We start from the raw sequence: 20,326 nt of genomic DNA, 5'->3' as shown, positions 1-20,326 counted from the left end.
TGTGGAAACGTGTCAGGATATGTGCTTACACTACGAGAGCGCACAAAGACTGCAGGAGTAGATTGCTTTATTGGCAGAGCGGGGAGGGGGGCGGAGATGGAAGGAATGTGGGGGTGCTATCTGATGGGGGGGGAGTGCAGTCTGTGGATGAGTTTCACTCCGTCAGGCGAGTTGCTGCTCCACTGAATGGCAGCAAATAGACAGAGTCGCTGCGGTTGATGTCACAGCCACTCTGGTTTTTTGTTTTAGGCATCTAGGACCTGAGTGGCTAGTCATGTCAGAGCTAACAGGTAGCTCATTTACAGCCCCCTTGCACATGCAGCGGCTGGAATTGATTTTATAAAGGTCAGCTGTGTTACCCTTCAGTGGTAGCTTTGCCATAACGGTTAGAAACGTCCATCTTATTCACACTATGAAAGGTTAAGTCAGGTAAATAAGGAGAAATATATCAGGGGATAAAAGCAGCTTACAGTCTGGACTGTTCTGTCAGAAAACTTTGGGGAAAGAATTACTCCACGCAGGCCTGACTCTCTCCTTTCAGCTCCTGACCGATGAATCAAATGTAGTCAAGTGGAACGTCTACAGTCTGAGAACATAGATTCAAAATAACCAGCCAAGGAAACTGAATTTCCCAGCTACCTGCGGAAGCTTATTGGAGTATGACTTGAATTTTTTCCTGCTCTCATATTTCACTTTGTAAACCCGCCTCATTACTTATTTATCTGATTTCTACTAAATACAATGCATTTCTCTTAACCAAAATGTCAAATGAGTCCCTCCTTGGCCCAACCATTAATCCTGCAAATAAACAGACAAACAAATAACTGGAAATATGATCGCCAGTGGTCACGTTCTCTCCTCAGAGGAGGTGAATATACAGAATAACTGATCGAGTATTAATAATCATCAGCACATTATTGAATTTCATGTCATTCCATCTTGTAATCAGGTGCCTAACGTGCTGCATTAAAGGCGTGTGCTCCTTCATGGACGGGTAAAAAGGACCCAAGTGGAAGGTTAAGCAGATTGCCTCTGCGGTGTTTAACAAACACTTCCTTTCCACCTCCCTCAGTTTCAAAGACTATATTTGTATTTAGATCCAGCTCATATTGGACAGGGATTACAGCATTAAAATATATCAAAGGTATGCAAAACATTCTCGATTTTATGCCAAACTGGCGAACTTTACTTTGCAACGTTCTGTTGAGCAACTATGAGGTGCTTTACTTTACTTTCCCAAAATTAGATATAAACCTCAGCTCAAGTTTAAATGCTGCTTTCAGGAGAATGTTATTTTGAGTGCAATGAAAAGGAATAAATGATAGAACTGTTCTTGCTTTCATCTGACAGCATAGCTATGTATTTATGACCTCTACTGAGGTGGTGCAGTCATTGGACAGCATAAATTCTGCCTCATGCCCTCTATAAATGTTATTTTTTGGTGGTGTGGAAGAGAGGGAAAGTTGTAACAAGCTATTACATGGATGAGCTGCATTTCTTAACCTCATCCACCTTTTATCAACAAAGATCCTGCTCAGTGACCTGCATAGACGGTAAGGGCGGAACATCTGTTTGGCTAACCTCCTACACCTATGAAAGAGCGACTCTTAACCACCGTGGCGATCCATCACCACTCACTGGCCCTCCTCTCCATAATTTTCTGGCTGTCGGCTATTGGTATCAACACATTGTAGCCTATGTTGGCACTGGCCAAAGGAGAAACATGCTCTCATACACGGTTTTGTCAGTGCACGCAAGGTCTCTGCTGAGCCTCGGGAGCCTGAATGTCAATGTTAATCGTGCAGCTTGGCGCCATCTAAGCCCCAGACACCAGAGTGACGCCATTCACTGGGCTTGTTGCTGCGCGAACGCTTCACTTGCATCACAGACACACACACACACACGTACACACCTCCATATCCAGGCACTGTGCCTGTGGTCTGATCTGCTCGTATGTGAAGTACAAGAAGCTGGTGAAAAATATCCATCAAAGCTGAAGTTGACATATTTTAGACCATAACCTTTAGTGAAGAACTAGTTCCATGAAGGAACGTGACTTCCTGCATGGGTTCTTCATTCTTCTAAAGCATGCAAGTTGTGTTGTTTATAAATTGCTCTCGGTGAGAATGTGATCTTGATTGACAGGTGACCTATCCATGGTGAACCCGCCTCCTGCCCTGCTAGGACTGGCTTGACCTCCACATAAACCTTAATGGGTTCTGCAGTAAAATGGATGGATTTGAAATGGATGAAATTTTCATCCTAATATAATATATCTTTAAAACCTAAAAGATTATCAGATTAAGGGGAATCCTTTTAATTTCTGAAATAATTATTTAAACTCTATTCAAAAGCAGTGACCTTCACTATAACCAGACAATCGATACAAGGCAAAATATGGAGATTGTTTTATGATGGACGAGTATACATGAATCTGAGAAATGTTAACTGGCAATTAAAACCCATTCAAACAGAAACATAAAAAAAAATTAAGTTCCCTGTTGATAATTTTTTTTTTTTGTTTTAAAATCATATACGTCACAGAAAAGGGGTGGAGTTAGAAATTTCACATTTGGTTGTAAAATGATTGAACAGTCACCAAAAAGTCGTGAATTATTTTTGCGTCAACCACCGCAGATAAATCAATTGACTGCCGTGAGCTCTTGATTTATAGCCAGCCTATAAAAACAGCACAGGGACTGAGATATCAGGGTCACATTAATAATGCAGCAGTGAGTCAGAGGAGCTCCTGAGCCAAAAACCAACACGCCGGTCCAATCAAGTGCGACCAAAGAACCCTTCTAAACTGTGGGCGGACGAAGGCTGCTTCTTGATCATATGTTTATACCAAGATTTGTCTCATGTCACATTTATCTCTCTCTCCATGTCTTCCTGCATGTTAACCTCCAACGGTACTTTCAAATATGTAATTTCCCTTGGTGGATCGTGGAGAAATGACAAGGAATGAATCGTTTGACACAAAACAAATATGGCAAGACAGTATTGGAAAGATATGTCAATTAATCCTCAGTGACATAGGGACATTTTTGGATACAACTGTTACTGCGCTTCAGATAACATTACAGGATGTGGCATGACAAAGCCTGTCCACTATCATTCATCTTCATTTGTCTTGGTCCTGCTGCTTGTGACTCAGTGAGGAGAACAGCTGAGGAAATGTTGTATGCTGGGGGGTACGGTGTTTGCTGGTGTTTGCATTTGTTGCTCAATGGAATTTAGAAATAAAGAAAATGTATGAGCGCAGGTTTTTTTTCCTTGACGGTTACTGAACTCCATTTTGAAGAGGTCACAATCTCTCTGATGCTCATTGACTTTCTCGGATCCTTCTTAAACTTTTAGCATCTCCATTTGCATAGACAATAACACCAAAAAAAAACCACACATCTGGGCAAAGCAAGAGATATATCATACTGCGATTGCTGACTGGTTCTCTGCTGCTACTTTTGCCAAGTTTCTCTTGCACTTAGGGGGCTCTTGATTAAATTTAAAATGAAATTTTATCCCTCATGGGTGTGTAGTCTGCTGTGGGCCTTTCAACACATGGTGACCAACTGCAGGGTCGGTCTCCTCTTCTGAGGAAAATTGTCCTCATGTAGTGGCACATTTTTGCCAGCCCTGCTGTTATTTTATTGGATATTTCTTTCATACAAGACATGCTTATTCTCTGACTTTTAGCCCTGGTCTCTTTCTATTTTTTTTTTAATTTAATTTTACAATTTTGCCCCTCGGTGGTTTGATTTGTTAATTATAGAGTGTCAAAATATAGTTGCTACAGGCTAGCGTCTCATTGTTTCTCATGGCTTCCTCCATGATTATGCTCTTCCTCACTTTTCTGCTTCTTCCATGATTTCTGTTGAAAAATCCAAGTTAGCTTTATAAACGAAAAAGAAGCTAGCAGGAGTTTCATGTCAGCTCAGGCTGAGTGAGGGAGACCTCATTCTCCTTTTTCACAACTCATCAAAACAATGGTGAAACTGTCAGTTCAAGTATTTTCGCATTCATACTGTCAATAAGAAGTGGCAAAAGCTAGGAGATTTACCAGTTACTTCAAGGTATTTTACTTTTCTGCAAGCTTGATAATTAATTTGCATACTTGATCCCAGCATGTGGTGTGAAGGTTTTACACTCACATGACTGCAAGACGTAAAATACAAGTAGGAGTCATTGTAAAAGATGGATTGTTCACCTGTTCAGCTGCTCAGGGATCCGCAAATGTGGCCAACAAAAATAGAGACAATTTATTTTTTTGTACGAAGTCGTAGCCATGCACAAGTGCAACAGGTGCATGCAATGTAGCAGCCTTTCTCCACATATCACTTACATGTCAGCAGCCCAAACAAGAAGAATGCCAATTGTTTTTCTTTGCATGAAACTGCTCAACAGCTCAGTCAACAGAGGAGAGTTTCCACACAAAGTTCATGCTGCAACAATCCACTCAAGCCCCCCCCAAAAAAAGCCAGGATACATTTTCAAACAGGCAGCCAGATTTGGCTTCTCGAGGGAAAAGATTGGGTGGCAACATAGAGAGTAAAAGAGAGAGGGAGAGAGAGAGATTAAGAATTAAGAAAGCAAAAACAGAGAAACACTTTCACAGAAAAAGTGAAAGTGAGAAACCAGCCTTTGCTAAATGGATGCCATCTGTCCCTGCGAGGGAGGCCATTTGTGGACAGAGAGGAAAGGATGCAGCCGTGCTGGAAGGCAGGCCGGCAGGTGAAAATAGCCAGAGACAGACAGAGGGATCTGCCCTGCAGCTGCACAAATCTTGTTGTCTGGATCTTTATGTCATATGACACAAATGCCAGGTGGACTCAGCAATTAGCCAGCTTGTCAAGTGATGCTTCCAGATATGCAGCTTTTTATTGTCTAAGCATGGAGGGAAAAGAGGAGTTGGATAGCACTTTGTACCTTGAAAGGTAGAAATGCTAGTTGCTGGTGTGTGAGTGCGTGTGTGTGCTTGTGTGCGCGCGTGTGTGTGTGTGTGCTTGTGCGTGTGCGTGACTGTACACTGAGGACAAACTGTGATGGACACTTAAAAAAAGGGTCCATTTGTGATTGAGAGACAGGATGAAACTGCAAAAGGAAACGTAGAGGACAAGAGAAGAAGGATTTGCAAAAAAGATGGAAAACTAATGTGACCTACTTTCATTTTAAGTCAACTGACTTCCGGGGGTTTTAAATGATCCAATCCTGTAGATAACATACACAATGAAACGTTTATCGGGAAGTGCAGGACTGACTTTTATACATCAACCTTCACATTCCCAACAGAGTGAAGTGGTGCATGGTGTTTCTGCGAGCCTAGCCGGAGTAGCCTGCAGGGACGGAGAGGATTAGGTCAGTTGCCGATGGTTTCATTTGAATGGCTTGCTCAGTGCAAGAGCTCGTCTCTCACTAAAAGTCACAAACCTCAAATCCTTTAAAAAAAATAAAAATGTATCAGTATTTGCTATTTATCATATTCAGCTATTGAAACAGATTGAAGACAGCAGTGGCCATGCTGCCAGAATGACTTTCCTGTTCCAGTTTTCTCGAGGCTGGACATATGAAAGGCAGAGTCTTTGTCCTGAAAGGCTCATTTCACAGCACACTGAGGAGATGATTGTGTCGCCTCTTTCATAATCCTAACAGGATTTTTTTTGCAGATTCAAGGATTTGCTACATGTGATACAAAATGTTGGCAGCCTTTACCCTGTGCTGACAGAGGATTTCTGTGTGATTGAATGGGATACATTGGTATGCAAAGATCACTTTATACATGTCTGCATGACTATATATAGCTGAAACTGAAATTAAAATATCTACTATCTTAACACTGACTTATCTTTGCTGGCTATCAACTCTTTATCCACTTTAATGTATATTTAAATGATGCAGAAAAGTTTCCAGTTGCTATTCCAAAGCAAAGAAGCTGATGTGACAGATCTTCCTATCAGCATTGCTGTTAGCATAATCTGGTACTGTGGTTGAAAGCTATGAGTCAAATACGTCCATCCATCCATTTCTATTAAGCTTATCCATTAAGGGTTGTGACAGGGATTGGAGCCTATCCCAGCTGACATTGGGTGAGAGGCAGGGCTCACCCTGGACGGGTCACCAGGGCCATCAGGAGCAATTAGGGGAAGTGAGGATTGAACCAGCGACCCTTTATTTGCTAGACGGCCACTCTACCTCTGAGCCATCAAATATATATTGGTCTGGTTTGAATTGTGAGAAATATATTCCAGTGGATAATTCATTCTTGTACATTGTGACATTACGCGCCATTTTCCCACTGACACACTCCGTCTGCTGAGTCATTCTCAGTGAATTAAGATGACCGTAACATTTATAATAAACTTTGCTTTATGTCTACGATTTCTGATGTCATTTGGAGTTAAAGAAATGTCTCCTGAGGGAGATTGTGCTGCGCTCAGGATCACTTCTCGGCAATGAATTGCTCATGTGTCCTCCATTACTACGCATTGTCGCAAGGTAATTGAGGTTACTGTCTGTCTGGATGTACTCCAATTCAAGATATTCATTCTTAAACCTTTGACCCTGCTTACTGAAGCATCAAGGAAATACCATTGTTTTAATTGAGGGCAGTTTGTAATTACAGTACCTTAATGAATTTGACATTTAGAATTACAATTTACGTGCTCATTTTGTTAAGATTCTCTATGACAGTGACCATTACAAATTCATACACACGTGTGCGTGTGTGAGTGTGTGTGTGTGTGTCTCAGAGAGAAAGCCGCTAAGAGACAGAAACACATATTTTATATCTGAAGCCTTATCTTGGATGTTGAAATGATAAGAGTAGGGAAGTGCCTTTGACTATAAGCTTGTTTATGAAGATTAATGTCACCGATGTTGCCATGCATGACCATAAATTCACTCACAGCCAGTTTCCTAATATACTTCCGCAAGGGGAACAACAAGCAGAGCAGTACACAACTACAGTGGTGCAAACTTGTCTGGAGGGAAAGTCAGTAATAGTTGGAATTCACAAATATCCTGAATATTTTACTTCCTGAATTATTTAGTCACACCGAGCCCGTCAGTCATGAATAATCACCATGATAGTCCTTGGTTATTGTCTCAGGGCAATGATCCAGTAACAGTCACTTAGGACTCTTCTACTCCAAATTAGGTTTCTGTAGTCGATTCCATCCTTGATTGAAATTAAAATGATTTTATTGACTAGATGACGCTAATCAGAGAGATTAAGCAAAAAAGTGTAACGGTAGAATAAATGTAAATTCCTCATGATCAAATATTAAAGTGGCCAGATGATTCAGAGTGCCGTGTTAATCGGCACTGGAATGGACTCTTTAGTTTCAATTAAACCATAATTAAGAATCTATATGTGAAACGCACCTTTCAAAAGGCTGAGCTACAGTATAACTCCTGCATGTGGAGATAAACCAACTAATTAAATCTGCATATGAATGTTGTGCAACACTCCAATCAGGCTTTTCGAGCACTATAAACTTCACTTCTGCATACCTGCTGGCAGCTACTTATTTATATCAAAATGGCGCACAGTGTCAGTTCAGGCAGAGTCAAGTTCAGCCCCTTAGTTATCGGAATCTCTGCAACTATATCCCCTTCTGTATTCAAGACAATATAAGATTTCGATTAATCTTGTGTGTGGTTATGTCCTGAGACAGCTGCACAATAAATTCCTTTTGAAAATTAATCTCATCCGCTATTAAAAAGATGCCACAGTAATTGTGTCAACAAATAAATACGGTTTGCACGGAACAAACACAGAACTTCAGTAATTCAAATAAAGTTAAAAACAAACCTAAAAGTAAGTGTGTGCTGTTTACCATGCACAAAAATGACTGGACAGCTAGAGTCTGAAATCTGAAAGGTGGAACAAATGTTGTCAGCAGCTCTATGTCTAATTCTTCTGAATAGGACTGTTGCTTCTATTTGTATTCAAAACAGCTATGATGTCCTTTGTTTTTGTTTTCAGAATAATTGGCCTTCTTTCATGGTAAATTTTCTGCAATCCAGTTTCTTAAGGAGCAGCGATGGACATATACTCTGTCACCAAGTGATGGAATTACATAACACAAAAATTATATGTAACTAAGCCCTATTGTGTCATCTCCATCAGCCATAGTTTGTTTTTACATCACATTTGGTGAATGATCTTTGTTTCATCATATGGATGTGAACTATTGCAATGACCTCCGTTGGGATCTAACCATGAACTAACCTCCTATATCTGCTTTATTGGGGAGCAGGGCACATATAAATGTTTGGGCCTTTGGTGTTTGCCACAAAAATAGATTTTAAAATAATTTTATTGGTTTACAAAACCCAAATCATTCTGTCTCGAAGCATTTATGATTTGTTGCCGTGATATGAAGGCAGGTGTTTCCTTGCTACCAGGAAAGACTCTTCTCAAAAAGTCTGATGAGCATATGGCGTTTTTAGTAGCTAAACTCCTCTCAGGAACTGGTGGAAACCAAAAATAAGCAGAGTTATCATTGTAATTAGGTTAATGAGTTGAACACAAACATGACTCAGCATAAATGCTTGTTTCTCTGAGTTTGCTACAAGGGTAAATACAGGAAACTGTTTGCAACACCTTCACCGTATCAACAAGAAGGCGCGAATGTGCCAGTGTTGTGTTTGCAGTCAGTTTGTAAGTGTGTCGAAAAAGGGATTGATTAGTCAATTAATGCATTGATTGGTCCACCAGTGGCATCACCAGAGCCTGTAAAGCAATGCTGCTGCTATGCATTGTCCTCTCCAGCTAATGATTCACCTGTCCAGCCAGCCTGAGAGGATTAAAAAGAGAAAGTCTTTCTTCCCAGAACCTGCTGCAGACTGGAACACTGAGGCAGAGCAGGTAGCTGGCGCCCTGACCACTGGTGCAGGGACCCGTCCAAAGAAGAGCTCAACCATGACCAACCACCTTCAGATTGGCTCCATTTTTCGGGAGTAAATTTTTCTTTCAGTCCGTCCATCGAATTTTCTGAAAATTTATCATGTAAAAAGTTTTACACCAGTAACCCAGATGACCATAAAGTATTTGATTTGGTGCAAAAAAAAATTACAGGAAAATGGAGGAGAGGGAAAATAATGTCCATAATTACCTCAAGAGTTAACAAACTACTCAGCCCATAAGATATTGGACACCATTATTTCAACCAAGCGATGTTTAAAATAACTACATTTCTTGACCAATCTACCATTTTGTTATTGCTGGCTAACTTGGAACCGATGTCAGTAAATATAGAATATCCACATCCATCCATCCATCCATCCATCTTTCTACTGCTTATCCTGTTAGGGTGGTGGGGGGCTGGAGCCTATCCCAGCAGCCTTCAGGCGAGAGGTGGGGTTCACCCTGGACAGGTCACCAGTCCATCACAGGACCAACACATAGAGACAGACAACCATTCACACTCACAGCCACACCTACAGTCAATTTAGAGTATCAATCAGCCTCGTCCTCTCTTGATGTCTTTGGACTGTGGGAGGAAGCTGGAGTACCAGAGAGAACCCACACAGGAACAGGGAGAACATGGAGACAGAAAGATCCCGTGCTGGAGCCGGGGCTCAAACCCAGAATCTTCTTGCTGTGAGGTGACAGTGCTGACCACTGCACCACCGTCCTGCCCAATATCCACGTGGTCAATGTTTCTCATTGGGAATGGAAATAATCTTGCTGCAGCCATGTTCATCCGTAATGATGGTAGGAACTCGGGAAACTCAAAATGGCCGACTCATACAGATTCAGTATGTGATTCCATGGTAACAGCGCACATCAATCACAGACATCCCCGCTACACTTCAGGATTGTGGGCAATGTAGAAATTCTCTGTGAGATTGTGAATAAAGCTGATGTTTCCTATATGAAAAATGTAAAACAAACTTGAGGCTTCTAGAGGAGCAGCAATATTATCACCAATGCTCGCTCATGGTCGACCTCAAATGGTTATTATGGTCATTATGACTTCTAATCAACTCATCTTTGGAGAATATGAATGGGATTTTCACTTCTGGACTCAGAGTTGGTGGTCAGTGTTGAGCTCTGTGGCTGTGAAGGGAACAGACAGCAGCTGACTAGCCTTCTCTCCGTTGTAGTGACGTTATCACTATTCTTTCCACCCACTATCAGTCCATCCACAACAGCTTCAACAAGCTACCAAGAGCTGTAACCATAGTAACGGGCAGGCTTGCTGATGCCCTTGGGGATCATTTCTTGACAGAATTCCTTGGTGTCCTCGCTCAGTAAAAGGTCGGCCCCTCTGCTGAATGGCTGTTTATCTTTGCAGGCGTGCGAGCTTCAGTGTCCTCCGGCTACCTTCATTGCTCTCCCTTCTGTTTAGTTCCTCCACTGTACTCTTCCCGAAATTGAGTGCAAGATTTACAGCTGTACGCTGGGTGCGCTGTTGATACAGCAAACAGATGGAGGAGCCTTAGTTCTTCTATTACCAATACAGTGAGTAATGTGTGTTTTGACGATGTTGGTGGCAGTTGATAGTTTCAAAGTCAGTTTCAAAGTCAAGATAGGGAGAAGAATCAATAGGAATGAGGTCAGGCTGGATAGACGGTCAAGCAAACACCAAACTCTGCATCCCGATAATTATTTAGAGTATTTTCTGGCATCAAGCACATAAAAGCAGAGACTAATTTAGGAAATGCTATAGTCATTCGGTCGACAGAACTTGTTGATTGGATCCCATGTGTAAAGGACTAGGGGACTTTCAGGTTACTGTGAGGACTCAGTGAATAATGGACAAGTTATAAGTGCAGGCTCTTCACAACTGGGTTATTTATATATTCTCATCGCTGAGCTCATATATCTCAGCTCTTCTCTGCTCTCTGAGAGAGGGTTCTGAGGAGTTAGTGACATTCATAGTGACGTGTAGCGATCATGCGCACCTAATGAACGACCGGTCACTGACACCTCCCTGAAGATCCAACAGATGGGTGTCCTACCAGTTACCGGAGAGGGAGACAGATGGCGAATACAGAAAGTCATTAGACTGATAGAAAGATAGAGAATAAATGAGGATAAAACGGCACTGTCAATATCTATGTCAAGAGTAATAGATAAGAAGATAATTATCCTTCTCGATCCAAAACATGTCTCTCTTTTTAAAGGAAGAACAAGCTGGTATAACATCATTTGTCACAAGAAAATCAATAATTTGCGAGTCACGCAGCATCAAATACAAAACCGCATTTGAAACTCATCTTTTTAAACAATAGTTATGAGTAAAAATATTTTACAATGGATGTCTATGATACATCAACCCTCATTTGATGATACTGTGACAGAGATCAGTGACGCGTCTCTAGAATTGTAAATGAGCCATCGTCTTTGTGAGCCACTGTTATCAGAAACAACATGTGACGAGAATTTGAATCTGAACGATTGACTAATGTGACTCAGCCTCCTGTTACTGGCAGTTTGTTCTCTCCCTGTGGCACTCTCAACAATGTACCCTTGCATAATAATCCTGAGCAGTACTATCGTGCTTTTCTCAGTTTTAGCACATCTGCATCATTGACATTGCAATCAATCTCCTAGCTTACAGATATGAACATAAATATCTGGCTCACACACCCCCCCCCCCCCACACACACACACACACACAAACACAAACACATACACACATAATTGTTTCAATCTTTTTTCCCGTCATTTTTTCCTAAGCAACAAACTGACTCGGGTCTTTCAGTAATCTTGCTTTCACCGCTTCCCACACAGGCATCTGTAAAAGAGCAAGTGTGGTTCGCAGCGGTAGCTCAGTCCGTAATGGCAACTCAGAGACCTTTATGTGCGTTCTGTTGAGTCTTATGCCCCTGATAAATGCCTTATTTTTTTAAAGGGAGGCCTCAAATGTTAGATATTTTTTATAGAATTTATTTCAACAAAAACAGTCAAAATTTTTACTTGACTTTTTTTTCAACGCAGTGCAGAGCCAAATGCAACGGGTTGGCAGTGAACAATTGGATTGCGGTGCTCAATGTTGTGTGGCCAAACAACTTTTTATGTGATGTGACACTTTGAGATTGTGGTTTTGACAAATAGGAACAAAGATGGTTCACTTCTTTTTTTCCCCTCCATTCTATCTTGCAGGTGAATGATTGCGAAACAGAGAGTGGTTTTCGCAGTGCGACCCTGTCCCATGCTGCTCCCTCCTCTCAGGGGATGGCCAAGGTCCAGGATGGACAAACAAACGCATGTGACAGGTATTCAGAGTTGCTTCTCTTTGGCGCCATTCTCTCATTGTAAAAAGATCATCATTTATGCTTTGTATTCTTGTTTGTCTGTAGTTCTGCAATGTTAGAGGAGAGCCAAGATGGTATGGACAGTGGTACCCTAAGTCCTGCCTCAGCTCGACAGGTCACCATCCAGCGCCATCCAACTCAAGGCTTCGGTTTCATTGCAGGCAGCCAGAGGCCTGTCATTGTACGCTCTGTCGCTGCTGGTTAGTGTGTGTGTGTGTGCATGTGGGAAAGAATACCAGAGGAGAGAAAGACAGGTTTAAGTAGATCCTAAGATGGCATTAATTAAACTGCATGTATATGATTTCCTATGATGGTTGTGTCCAATCTTTTCTGCAGACGGACCCTCATTTGGTAAGCTTCTCCCTGGAGATCAGATCTTGGCCATTAACGAGGAGTTGGTGAGCGACGCGCCCCGAGAGAGAGTCATAGACCTTGTAAGGTAACATCCTTTACTGTACCAGGAGGGAGGGAGGGAGGGAGGACCAGGGGACCAGCAGCAGGTTTTTGTGCTGCTGGTCCCCTGTTGAAGTAAAGAGGACACAGGGTGGATCAAAAGGAATAAACTGTTTCTTATCGCTGGTGAACACGTCGACACGAAACGGTGAGAGTGAGCTGAGGGACAGAGAGGAAAAGCAGATGTAACCTGGAGAAGCTCTCAAAATACCATGCTGACCGTGGCATTATCTTACCCCCTCCACTCTCCGTTGTCTCTCCGTAGACGCTGTAAAGACTCCATAGTTCTCACTGTGCTGCAGCCCCATCAGGTAGTATAATAGGACACTCGCTCTCTTTCATGTACCCCTCCCTCAGGATTTCGCTCACTTGTCATCAGTCTTAATATTTTCACTCCTTTCATTCTGAATCATACAGATGTACAGTACACAACAGTGGAACAGTGCACACTGATGCAGCGCAGACTTGCATTAGTATTCATGGCCATTCCCGCACATTACAGTAATTTCTGTTTTCTGGTAACCCCCTTCAGAAAAGCTCTATGTAGGCACATAAACACCTACAGAATATCTTATTAAATAGAAAGGGAATGTGCATCCAACAATGAAATGAAAATGTAACTTTTTTTTTAACGCATTACTTAACTGGATATTTTTAGCAGATAAAAATACTGAGATTAAAAATGTAGACGAATTAGAGTCTGACTTTGTTTTTTAATGTGATCATCTGAAGCCTGGATTTCCATGTTCCTATAATTTATTCAGGGATTCTGCTGGGATTTGACTTGGTGTTGATGGCTCTAAGTGGCTAACATCCTTACTGTGTTCACACCAACAAGCACAACAAATTATAATTTGAGCAGAGAAGCTGCACATTTAAAGCTGGTTTGCAGTTGTCGCATTGCAGCAGCATTAATCGGTTCTCCAAAACGTCTTATTAACAGTCACAGGGGGCTGTTTCTCTTATTTACGTCTCTTCTTTCAAGCTGATTCAACAATTTCTCTCTCTTGATTTCCATAGTCACCTAAGTCGGCCTTCATCAGTGCAGCCAAAAAGGCCCGCCTGCGAACGAACCCGCCTAAAGTGCGCTTTTCAGAGCAAGTGTCCATCAGCGATCCAGATTCAGTAAGTTGGTCTTTCTCTACGGCTTCTGCATGCAAACACATGCTGTTAGCCTTTCGTTCGCTCTCCCACTGCACATTTCTTTTGTTTGATCAGCATTCACAAAAGCTTCAACTATCCTCTCACCAACCTTTTATTTCAGTTAGACTTCTCTACCGTGTGTGCACGCATGTGTGCATGAGGGTGTGTGCGCGAGCGTGCGTGCGTGTGTGTTCGGCCTTGAATAAATTGCTTTTCTGGCTGGTTTAAATTCTCACAGGAGCAACCTAAACCTCAAAGGCATTCAACATTTTCAATCTACACAGCATCACTAAGAAATCTTGAAATTTGGGGTTCTAGCTATCCGGGTCATTATTGAAAATGGTGCAGTTCCCATGATGCTACAATTCACACAATCCTAATCGACATTTTTAAAAACCTACAAAAATACTAGCTGTACTTGAGTCATATTCTTTGATGTTGTACTGATGCAGCTGGATACGGTAACAGAGGATGGCAAAGGAGGAAAAAAATTAGCATGTGTGCCGGTTAATCTAAAAAGCAGCTAAACTTCACATTTCCCCCCATGCATCCTGATGCATCACATCTATTTATTCACACACTGGTGTTGTTGTCAGCATCTGAGCCTCCATGTGACACATTTTGGTCAGTTAATATGTGTTGCAGTCACACTTGCAGCCTCAGCTGCAGCTCACTTGGTGTTCTGTGTCTAATATTAATCCGTAGACTATTTAAGAAGCAGGTGACAGGTGTATTTATGGCATTTCTGGATGTGATGTTTACATCACATCCAGAAACTACTTACAGGTGTCTCAAACAGATTGCCAGAGTGCATAACGCAAGAAGGAAATCCCGCAGAAGTGTCAAGAGTGCACAGCAGTTTTATATCATCTAACAGGGGATCCGCTAACACTGATCACATGCCACAGCCTTTAAAGAAAGATAAAAAGGCTGCTGCGTACACTGTAATTTTAGAAGGAGGCAAAATACCAACATCAAACATAGGTCAACAAGAGAGGCAAAGGACCCAAAATTTGACAATTCAAGCTTCTGCCCGTACTGAAAAGCGGACCATCTACTGAAGTAGCAAGCTACAACAACTGATTCTTTGATTCTTGATTGCTTGTTGCACTGAAGAAAAACAAAAACAAAAAATGAGTGGGTATATACTGCAGATGCAGACGTGAGGACGATCCCATACTGGGAAAACGGTGTGAAAGAAAGTCTTCAGGCCCAAACCTGCAAACAAGGGATGAAGTGGCAGCTTTCAGAGCGCAAAGCGTATTTAAAAATGAAACCTTAAGTAGAGCTGATGCTGAGAGAAATGTCATTAGTTTAAACTGTGAAAAACAAAAGCTTGACCTCATTATTGTAGTGACCAGCAAAACAAGACGGAAGACTACAACAGTTCATTGTGTAGGGGGCAGAAATTCCATGGGTAATGGTTGTTGAGACATTTCACTCTGTCAAACTGATCCCTGGTCAAAAAAAAAGTCAGCTGATCAAAAGGAATCTGAAATCATTCCTATGAGCGCCACAGACACCTGTAGAAACTTCAACCATCGGCTGTGAGGATATTTCTCAACAAAGTTGTTGGGATCCACTCTCTGGCCCAAGGCAGCCGACAGCCATCTCCTGCTTTCAGGCACGGCTTAAAAGGAGGTTGCAAAGCAAATAAAGTTGGATGTAAAAGGTGACCATCAATGCAGGATCGATAAAGAATCAGAGCTTAGAGGAAAGGACATCTCATCACTATGTTCTATTTTCCCTAAATCAATGGCAGACAACAGGACTGCTCATCACTTGAACCACCTGATAACCTTGTTAGCCCGGCTGCTCCACCTCCATTTTTTTAAGGAATTTTACCATCAAGTTTGGAAATACCAGAATAATGTGAATACCACCGTTTTCCCATTACACCTAAATTTAGACCGTAGTTGAAGGAATATGTAGGTTTTTTTACTGGCTTCTCAGTTGCTGCTCTGAATTGTTCACTTCTGATCTGAGTTGAGAGTACACAACGTGGAGGGAAGATGATTGATGATACAGTGCTGTAGCTACCAGACTCTGCCTCCATTGATTAAGCTACGCCTGGTCTTCCTATTTCAATGCTGAGCAGTGTGTTGACTACCTAGACTGATGTTTGAGGCCATGTGTAGACCTCTCCTAAACCTTTGGCACCCGTGTGGAGGAAGATCTGTAATTCAGGCAGTGCTGGCCCAAGCCTTTAGGGGGCCCCAAGCAGAATTTGATTGTGCCCCCCCAAACACCACCATCATCACACAGAGTAAACTGTGCTTGATGATTGTGGACACATGATGTCACACTATAATGTTACATTATCAAGTATCATTGCAGACGGATCATGAGCTATTGTCACCTGGGCCACAGGTGCATAAGGAAAGGGTGGTGCCCTTTGTTCAAGAGTGGGTGCAAACTGGATGGGGGGTCTGAATTTGGTAATGTGATTTCTTGTATTCTGGTGTATTTTTGAGCTTGCCAGCTAGAGAAGGGCAATCCCTAGATTTGTTCAGATTCATAGCATTTTGCTTTTTGACTTATTGTGGTAGTGACTTGTTGATGCACGAGTCACGACTCAAACGATGGCAGGTATAGTGACCATGAAATCAGACCTTTCTTGTATTGAATTATTCAGTAAATTATGTTGTCACTTCTTTAAGATATTTAATACGTTAAAAAAACAACAACAAAATAAAGCATAAAAAAACCACTCGATTGGGGGCCCCCTGGTGGCCTGCTTATGCCTTGGGCCGGCCCTGAATTCAGGGACAAGCCCTTTCCAGTCTGCTCAGAAGAGCAGCTTGTCCAGCCTGCTGAATTCCTAACGTCACCCAAAAACAGACTGTCAGGCATCTGCTGAGAACATGTCAACTAACCACATTTTCTCAATGGTACTGTTGCAATAAATCCACGTCTATATACTGTCAGGAGTAAAACCAATCATGGGGTCAGAAGGAAGAAATACAAGAGGAAGATAAGCATTGATTTTGTCACATAATTATAGGGGATTTGATTTGGGCTGCAGGGCTGATGCCCTCTCCATCCCCTCAGGTCTTACTTTGAGATACTTCTTATCCTAGAATCACATCTGTGGTTCTTTGAAACGACATAATGACAACTGAGTTATTTCTTAAAGAGGGGGAAAAAAAACAGCAACCCAAGGGGAGATTACCCATCATATCCCAGCAAGGCCGAACTGCATGTCAAAACTTTTCTTCAAAAAAGTGCATTGAGAAAAAGCAGCAACCTTGGCTGAGTGCTTGCAATCTTCCCATCCAATCTTCTCTGGACAATATGCATACTGAATCAAGAAATTGAATAAGTCCAGCTCTGAATCCTGATAAAATGCACAGGCGGGGGGGGGGGGGGGGGGGGGGTGTCATCCTTAGGCAGAAATTTAGTCTCTATTAAACTGTAGGGGTATCTGCTAATATATCTCTCCATCAACGGTGTAATTTCCACAACGGACGGTGGGGAAAAAAGCACCCATCAATTCAAAATTACATTTTTGTCCACTTTTATAGCTACAGGTTGATTAAATTGTCTTGTCTGTGTCATTTTACCGTGCAGCAGCCATAACACACATTAAAGAAGAGATGAGTTGAGAAAAATGTTGACAAGCTCCTTGGAGTCACCTTCAGTTATTGCTCTGGGCTCAGCGATATGAACGTCACACAAACGTTGCAGGGTTGCTGTTTTTTTTCTCCCTTCATGTATACCTTTATAACCAAAAGCACTTTAACAAATTTACTCAACTTTTGTGTTTTCTGGTTTTGTTTTATTGTTCTTGACAATCTTTTGGCACATTCTCACACACTCCATCACTTTTCTTCGACTAATCCAAAGCTGTTTCTTCTCTTTCAGACAATGCTCAAGGACGACTCTTTGCTACTCATACCAAATGTGTTGAAGGTGTTTCTGGAGAATGGACAGATTAAGTCCTTCACCTTTGATAGCCGTACCACTGTTAGGGTATGTATTCACAGCCGTTGATCCTATGTGTACCGACTATACTTCATCTGCTCAGCAAAATCTGAGCCAATCTCAGTCAAGACTATGTCTCGACTATAGATTGAAAACTAGTGCTACGGCTCCTAATTTCCCTAAGGACATTAAATGATAAATAGGCCATAATAATTTATACGTCCAAAATACATTTTGTTAATTACTTACAGGACAAGTGTGTAGGAGAATTTAATGGCATCTAGAGGTGAAGTTGCAACTCTAACACTCGCCCCTTTTCAAGAATCTAGGAGAACTTTCCTGTTGCCATCAAGTGTTATTACATTGTAACATTATTGCTGTGGCTCCTAAATGATTATACAAATACAATACGATTAAGCAATATTTCAATATTTTTTTAATCCATTATTGTCCGAGATGTACTGAAGACCTGATGGGAAGTCTAAACAGAAATTTACAGCCTTTGATTTTTTCCATTCTGGGTTACTGTGGAAACATGTCACTGCAACACTCTAAGCTAAAATAACACAACAAAAGTTTGTTAGTTCTGGCCTGGGTCAGTTGATGAGTCTTTCAATTTTGAGCATTTCCACCATAGTACGGTTTGCAGTGAAATATTAAAGCAAAAAAACATGTAACTTCAAACCGCTGTGTTAATCGGAGGACAGCCAGATAGTAAATACAGGAAGAAGGTCCTCAGGTGTCAGAGCATCCACAAATTCAATGTGCACCAGGTTACAGGAGCTCACATTCTCATCACAAACAAACTCCGAGGTTTGTGTGGATGCGCAGCAAGACCACTTCTTTAACAAGATCTTGTTCTGCTTGTTGGTTCACCTTTTATGCGCACCTGACTATGACTGTGTTCACACCTGCCCAAATAAACTGTATTGAAGGGGAACCTTCCAGAATTTGATTCAACAGAATTGAATAAGGTAGGTGTGAAACTCCCCTTGGACTAAATTCAGACCAAATCTGGTGCTATGACAAAAAAACAAAAAAACAAAAAAAAACAGGTTCTCTGCAGGGGTTGGGGACACGGCAGTGCAACAACCCTGAAGGAGAGTCATATTCGGAGGAAAGCAACATGATGTCACACTGAGGTAGCCAATCAAATAAGCCAAAGATCAGACCTGCAGATATCGATGCGAAGAAGCAAAGATGGACTATGGAGCACTCTGCTGTTTATCGAGCAACACAGATAATAGTCACACACAAAAAACACATTTGGTCTGAAACTGGCCTTAAAGGTTAAGGGGATTGCTGAGCGATTCAGATGACTGAACACTAATGAAAGCATACAGTCATTAGGAATATTTTAATCCATTTCTGTAAACACACCCCCTCTAAGCCTACATACTGGTCATTAAACAGAGGTCCACAAGGCCTGTCACACATACAGTGAATTAACAATTTCATTATATAATTTGAGACCTGGTTGTTTTGAGAACATTTCAGCTCTGATTTTGCAAGCCTTCCCATCAGTTGTTGGAATTTAAAGTCTCACCAACATGATTTAAGACATAAAGTAGTAAATGAATTCAGTCAGAGGGCATTTCTGTCTCGACGTCAGTCTCTAAAATGAGTCCGACATCTCCAAGCAGACTCATTAAACGGACTCCATTAGATTTCACAAATCTCCCCTCTGCTCATGGAGGGAGAGCAAGAGAGAAAATGAGAATCACAGCATCACTTTAAAAGAGATGGTTGAAGCTCTCCCCTGTCAGTCTAATTAAATGGAATTCAAGCTTAATAAGAAGGCAGAGATCAATAAAACAATAGCACAAATTAAATCAATGACAGGAAAGAATGCTCAACTGTATGCCCATTAGACTGTCTGTCGACTAAAAAAGCTTTCCTGCCGTATGTCCGAGACAACCCATCAACTTCTGTTGTTCCGGTTTCATCATCAAGCCTCTGATAATAATGAGACTTTCAGCCAAAGTGTAATAACGTTTCTACACAGTAGAATCATGCCTCTAGTGTTGGTTAGTGAGACGGTGGGACTCTCTAAGCAGAATGAAGTTCATGGAACATCTTTGTTGCTAAAAGTGAAAAAACATGAGAATGAAGTGAAAAACCAACATAGCACTCATCACTAGGAGAGCACCATGCCAAAGTTTGCTGAATAAACATGGAGTGACTTCATTGTGAAAGTAGCTTCCATGCATTAAACCTACGTATATGTCGATGCACAATGTACGATATTCTTGCCACAGTATTGTTTTTCAATCACTAATCTTTTCCCATCGCTCCTTCCAGGATGTGATCTCCTCCCTGCAGGACCGCCTCTCGCTGCGCTACATTGAGCACTTTGCTTTGGTGCTGGAGGCCGGTGGTCTTGACCAGAATCAGAGGTTGCATCTGCTCCAGGACAACCAGCCTCTGACACATGTAAAGACAACAGCATGAGTAAAAAACTTGCATCTAGAATGTGACTGCGATTACTGACGGACTTGTGTATAAAATTAGCGTGAAAAGCCGAGCTGAGACCATCAGG

The 20,326-nt window shown here is 41.7% G+C and overlaps 1 protein-coding gene across 5 annotated transcripts in view; it reads left to right on the top strand.

Annotated features, from left to right (window-relative positions):
• The window catches only part of frmpd3 (FERM and PDZ domain containing 3), an 83,410-nt gene that overhangs the window by 53,215 nt on the left and 9,869 nt on the right, over positions 1-20,326 (top strand). For 3 of the 5 annotated variants that reach the window (XM_086221386.1, XM_086221384.1, XM_086221385.1), the window contains 7 exons: positions 12,116-12,228; positions 12,313-12,467; positions 12,604-12,706; positions 12,986-13,031; positions 13,741-13,845; positions 17,728-17,835; positions 20,089-20,220. In XM_086221386.1, the coding sequence (XP_086077512.1) occupies positions 12,188-12,228; positions 12,313-12,467; positions 12,604-12,706; positions 12,986-13,031; positions 13,741-13,845; positions 17,728-17,835; positions 20,089-20,220 (690 nt within the window). In that variant the 5' untranslated portion in view covers positions 12,116-12,187. Of the gene's footprint in view, positions 1-12,115; positions 12,229-12,312; positions 12,468-12,603; positions 12,707-12,985; positions 13,032-13,740; positions 13,846-17,727; positions 17,836-20,088; positions 20,221-20,326 lie in introns of those variants that run through there. The other 2 variants (XM_086221387.1, XM_086221388.1) reach the window with 2 other exon arrangements.

This window comes from Aulostomus chinensis, chromosome 13 (assembly GCF_037954235.1).
Source record: "Aulostomus chinensis isolate RoL2024-O1b breed Wild chromosome 13, RoL_Achi_v1.0, whole genome shotgun sequence".
NCBI classification, from domain to species: domain Eukaryota; kingdom Metazoa; phylum Chordata; class Actinopteri; order Syngnathiformes; family Aulostomidae; genus Aulostomus; species Aulostomus chinensis.
The sequence above is the reverse complement of the archived record's forward strand: the minus strand, read 5'-3'. Positions and strand labels throughout refer to the sequence as shown.